The sequence below is a fragment of the Orycteropus afer genome, unplaced genomic scaffold (assembly GCF_000298275.1).
Source record: "Orycteropus afer afer isolate SDZICR_OR568_19922 unplaced genomic scaffold, OryAfe1.0 scaffold00561, whole genome shotgun sequence".
Taxonomy (NCBI): Eukaryota; Metazoa; Chordata; class Mammalia; order Tubulidentata; family Orycteropodidae; genus Orycteropus; species Orycteropus afer.
The window spans coordinates 740886-746784 of record NW_006922148.1 but is presented as its reverse complement, the minus strand read 5'-3'; the positions used below and the strand labels follow the sequence as shown (position 1 = coordinate 746784).

General features: G+C 40.4%; 1 protein-coding gene across 1 annotated transcript in view; it reads right to left on the bottom strand.

Annotated features, from left to right (window-relative positions):
• RNF17 (ring finger protein 17) overlaps window positions 1-5899 on the bottom strand; it is a 236641-nt gene that overhangs the window by 159352 nt on the left and 71390 nt on the right. The window contains exons 14-15 of the mRNA XM_042782988.1: window positions 3854-4044; window positions 2673-2814 (exon numbers count right to left, since the gene is read on the bottom strand). Of these exons, the coding sequence (XP_042638922.1) occupies window positions 2673-2814; window positions 3854-4044 (333 nt within the window). The remainder of the gene's footprint in view (window positions 1-2672; window positions 2815-3853; window positions 4045-5899) is intronic.

Sequence of the window (5899 nt, the reverse complement as noted above, 5' to 3'; positions counted from 1 at the left end):
AGAAGATTGAGGTTGTCAAAGAATTCACGTTGCTTGGTTCTACAATCGATGCCAACGGAAGCAGTAGTCAGGACATTAGAAGACGTGTAGCATTGGGAAGGTCAACCACAAAGGAATTGTTTCAAGTGCTGAGGAGCAAGGATGTCTCTGTGAGGACTAAGGTGTGCCTGACAAAAGCCATGATATTTCCAATTGCCTCGTATGCATGTGAGAGCTGGACAATGAATAAGGAAGACCGAAGAAGAGTTGAAGCTTTTGAGTTGTGGTGCTGGTAAAGAATGCTGAAAGTACCATCGACTGCTAAAAGAACTAACAGATCTGTCCTGGAGGAAATGCACCCGAAATGCTCCTTGGAAGCAAGAATGGCCAGACTTCCTCTCACATATTACGGTCATGTTGTCAGAAGGGACCAATCCGTGGAGAAGGATGTCATGCTTGGTAGGGTGGAGGGTCGACAAAGGAGGGGGAGGATTGTCTGGATTGACACAGTGGCTGCGATGATGGGCTCAAGTATAGCAGAGATCATGGAGCTGGCACTGGATCGGGCAGTGTTTCATTCTGCTGTGCATGGGGTGGCTATGAGTCAGAAACGACTTGACAGTACCTAACAACAACAACTACACTGTGAGAAAATAAATTTCTCTTTGTTAAAGCCACCTACTTGTGGCATTTCTGTTATACCAGTACTAGGTAACTAAGATAGGTACCTTCATCAAAATTAAAAACTTTGGTTTACCAGGGGCTTTATCAAAAAGTGAAGAGACAATGTATGGAATGGGAGAAAATACTTGGTAATCATATATCTAACAAGAATTTAATCACATATCTAACAATGGTTGAATATCCAGGATATACTTGTTCAACTAAACCACAAAAAGACAAACCACCCAAGTAAAAAAACAAAGGGCATAATATTGTATGGACATTTCTCCAAAGAAGATAAACAAATGGTCAGTAAGCATATGAAAAAAGATACTCAATTTCATTAGTCATTGTTGTTGTTGTTATTTGCCATCGAGTCGGTCCCGACTCATAGCGACCCCTCCTTGGGTTTCCAGGGCAGTATCACTACAGCAGTAGGAATGCCCAACCTTCCTTCCGAGGAGTGGCTGGTGGGTTTGAACCGCCAGCTTTCTGGTTAGCAGTCAAGTGCCTTAGGCACTATGCTACCAGAGCTCCTCATTGGTCATTAGAGAAATGTAAATCAAAACCACTGTCAAGATACTACTTCCCAAACCAGGATGGCTATTATCAGAAAATAGCAAATGTTAGTTAGGACATGGAGAAATTGGAAACCATACCCATTGATGAGAATGGTGGGAATGTAAAATAGTGCAGCTGATACTGAAAATAGTTTGGCAGTTCCTAAAAAAGTTAAACATAAAATTTCCCTATGACCCAGCAATTCTGCTCCTAGACACATACACAAAAAAATCGAAAGCAGGGCCTCTCACAGACACTTGGGCACTGTTTTGGTTACCTAGTGCCATTCTAACAGAAGGTACCAAAAGTGGAGTGGCTTTAACAAACAGGAGTTTATTCTATTACAGTTTTGGAGGCTAGAAGTCCTAGTTCCAAGTGCCAGTGTCTAGGGGCTGGGTGAAAGCCCCTTGACCTTGAGCTTCAGCTCTGCCTCTTGTTCCTGGCCCACTGAAACTAGAGGCATCTCTTTACTAAGGTAGCTGCTGGCTGCTGAGGCCGACAAATCCAAGGCCAACAATTGAAAAGGTACAGTTCTCACATTATCAAACCACATGACAGGCCAATGATTCAAATCTATTAAAAGTCCCCAAATTGAAAGAGCATAGCAAGCTGCTGAATGAAGACTCAGCTATACACTGGGTCCAAAAGCATGCCAAAAAGCTAGAGATCTTCCTCAAAGTTGCTTCTTTTATACTGGGAGCAGCCCATATCCCTAAAGCAGCTACTCAGCTACTCTAGTAGATTACACAATGGAGTTAATTATCAATCTCACCACGGGGAATAACTACATCCAGCTGCCCAGCTACTCAAAACCAGGTCCAGCCAAGTTGACCCACAACCCTAACTACCACAGACACAGTGTTTGTTGCCGCATTATTCACAATGCTACCAAAAGGAAGAAACAACTGAAGTATCATCAACAGAAGAATGGACACACAAAATGTAGTATATCCATACAAAGGAATGTAATTAACCATAAAGAAAAATGAAGTTCTGATAAATACTACAGCATGGATGAACCTTGAAAACACCGTGCTAAGTAAAGTAAGTCGACAAAAAAGGAAAATATTGAAGGATCCCACTAGTATGAAATTTGTAGAACAGAAAAATACATAGAGACAAAAGTTCACTAGTGTTACCAGGGGGTTAAGAGAGGGGAATTATTGGTTAAGGGGCACTGAGTTACTGTTTGGGGTGATGAGGAAGTTTTAGACATGGACAGTGGTGCTGACTGCAAAATATGATGAATGCAAATCAATGTAACTGAGCTGTACACTTGAAAGAAAGTTGTTGAAATGGCAAATGTTTTATTATATAAATTTTACAATAGGATTTTTTAAAAGAAAATCTAAGTATACAGAAGGCTGATAATGGTTTGTTTGCTCTAACTCAAGTTCATACTGGGTACTCATTTCCATTACATATTTCTACTTAAAATCTAGAAAATTACTTCATCTTTATGTACTTACCATCTGAAGGTAGAAATCAGTAGGGCTATTTATGTGACAAACCATAACAGATACATCTGTCATTTCTTTAGGCAAAATTGGTGGATTATAGTGTAAAGTCATTTTTTTCTCAGCATGACTTCTTGGTGATTGTGACCTAAATCTAATTGAAAGCATAATTAAAGCACAAGCAAGAACCATTTTCTTAAACTCTGTCTCGTCTCTGAGTAGATCTGAAGAAAGAACTTGCCTGTATAATGATTTATCTAACAAAAATACTCCTCTTCCAATTTCTCTCTTCTAATTTATATATTTTCTAGCTGTACTCAATTATAAAACCAGATTAAATAGGGTATCAGGTCTCAAATCTCAATCATTAACCTTCAAATTTGTATTAAGACATTTTAAACCTGGGCCTGTATGTCATTCGCAGATTGGTAGTTATTTCTATTCTCTAAGTTCCAGTTGAATTTGATAGTCATAGTCTATTAAGAAAAAAACAAAACAATACAACCCAATTGCTTCACCGGGCTTCCAAGGCTCCAATGTTATGGCAACAATACTACCGCATCATTCTCCACATCGTTCAGCCACTCTGTGGCTGGTGAGTTTGAACTATCGACCTTTTTGTTAGCAGCCAAGTGCTTAATCACTGTGCCACCGTGGTCTATGGTAGCAGCATCTGTGAGGTCTCTTTCTGTTCCAAGACTCTTTATTTCTCTAGATGAGAACCTACCTGGGAATTTCGAGGACAGAGTATCAGAATCTTCCCTTATCTCAAGCAAACCTATTAGTTGCATTACTTAACTGACCATGTATGTTCATTCGAGATGAGGAGAGGGACTTTTAACTCTCTCTTCTAGATTAATACTTTAGAATGGGAATCATAAACTCAATCCCAAGGCTAGAAATTTAAATAAGACACTGTTAAACTATAATTCTTGAAACCCTACTACAGCTGCTTGTGAAGTTACCAAGAGTCCAAAAATATCTACAAATATTTTCTATGTTTAATTGCCTTAATTTCTCTATTTCTTTTAACCACATTATTTGGATGCAGTCTTCCCAGACAAAAACTGTATTTAGAATATCCTGATAGCAATAATTTTTAAAGGCAAAGTCTGCTATTCCAATTTATAGCTATAATCTCAAGGAATATTTAATAAGTTACCTACTTTAATAAGTTTTAATAAGTTACCTACCTTGCTAGTTCCATAAAAACTAATGCATCCCTTAGAGACATCGGCATATCACTGCTTATTTTATTTGTTGGTGGTTTCTGTAGATCTACAATGAACACACCATCTTCTTCTCTAAAAACTTTCATTAGAACTGCCTTCTTGTTTACCATTTTCAAAAATTCCACTTTAGCTTCTTCTCCCCAGCTTTTATTCTATTGATAAAAGTAAAATTCAAAAGTATTTATGAATTATAATTAGCTCTAATGTCACAATAACACAATGTAATGCAACACAACCATAGCCATGGAGTCAGATCTGACTCATAGCAACCCCTCCTTGGGTTTCCGAGGGAGTATCACCATGGAAGTAGATTGCCCAACCTTCCTTCAAGGGAGTGGCTGATGGATTTGAACCGCCAACCTTCTGGCACCATGCCACCAGAGCTTCTTAATGTCACAATACCCTAGGTTTAACTTTATACCAACCACAGTCTGAAAACTTCATGTAAAGGCACTAAACAAACCATTCCGTGGTGCTGCAGTAAAGTGCCACTGACTCAGCTCCATCTCATAGCAACCCTATGTACAACAGAATGAAACACTGCCTGGGTCTAAAACCATAGACATTAAGAACAAACCACAGACATTTTTAAGACTAAACTGCAACCAGCATGATGACAATGGGGGAAAAAAAGGACAATGAAACATGCACATAAGATATAGACAACAGAGGCAAATAACTATGTGCACAACAGTGTAATACCACTAATACCAAACACCAGACTACAAATAAATACATAGACAAGTGAGAAAAGTAGGTGGGGGTCAGAGAACATGAATATACCCTAGACCAAGTGCAGTGACAAGGGTGCTGATGCAGCACTACAGGAGATTGGGTGAACCAATGGAAACTCCTTCTGGTCCCCCCACCTTAAGGAGGCCTAGACAAGTTCATTTTATTCACTCCACTCAGGAGGGACCAGTTGAAGCAGAGACTCAGCTAACTGATGAAGCCAGAGACTGATATGGGGGCCAGGGTCTTCTAGTCCAGCCCCCAGCAGGGGACCTGAGGCCATATGCAAATGTATGGGTAAAATGGCCTGGGGGTGGGGAAGAGACCTTCTTGGGACTCCTGGACACCGGAGCCCAATGTACCGTCATCCCAAAGCCTGTCAATGAAATGTTGAAGGGGCGTAAGGTTAGACTAGGGGGATATGGGGATGCAAGAGTTGATGGGACTAAAGTGAAAGTTTGGATGAGAATTGGAAGATTTAAACAGATGTTGTATGAGGTAGTTGTGTCTCCTTTACCTGAACGTATTATTGGTATGGATATTATGTCTAATTGGAAAAATCTCCCTCTACCTGGTATTGTAAAACTGAAGGCGTGTAAGTGTGCCCTTAGGCCAGTATTGATTGGATATGCTCAATGGGAACCACTGGAATTGTCCGAGCCCACTCAGGTTGTTAACTTGAAACAATATAGGATACCTGGTGGACAGAAGGAAATCAGTGCTTTGATTAAAGACATGCTGAAGGCCGGAGTGCTGGTGCCAACAAATTCTCTGTATAACAGCCCAATATGGCCTGTGAGAAAGGCAGATGGCTCATGGAGACTGACAGTAGACTACTGAGACCTAAATAAAGTAGCGCCACCAGTGGCTTCAGCTGTTCCAGACGGTGGTGTAGAAAATACAACAGGCCAGAGGAGACTGGTACTCAGTGACTGATCTTGAAAACGCATTTTTCTCTATACCTATCTCAGAAAAGAGTCAGTCACTGTTTGCTTTCACATGGGAAGGTTCTCAGTACACCTTCAGAGTTTTGCCCCAGTGTTATTTGAACTCATCAGCTTACTGTCATGGCTTGGTTAGGAGAGACTTGGACTTGGTACAGATTTCAAGTACGGTGATACATTACATTGATGCCATTATGTTAATATCAAACACAGAAGAACAGGCTAGGGCAGATTTGAAAACAGTGGTGGCCCACACGACCAATAGAGGCTGGTTAATAAATCCAACAAAAATCCAGGGCCCTGCCCAAACAGTGAAATTCTTGGGAATAAC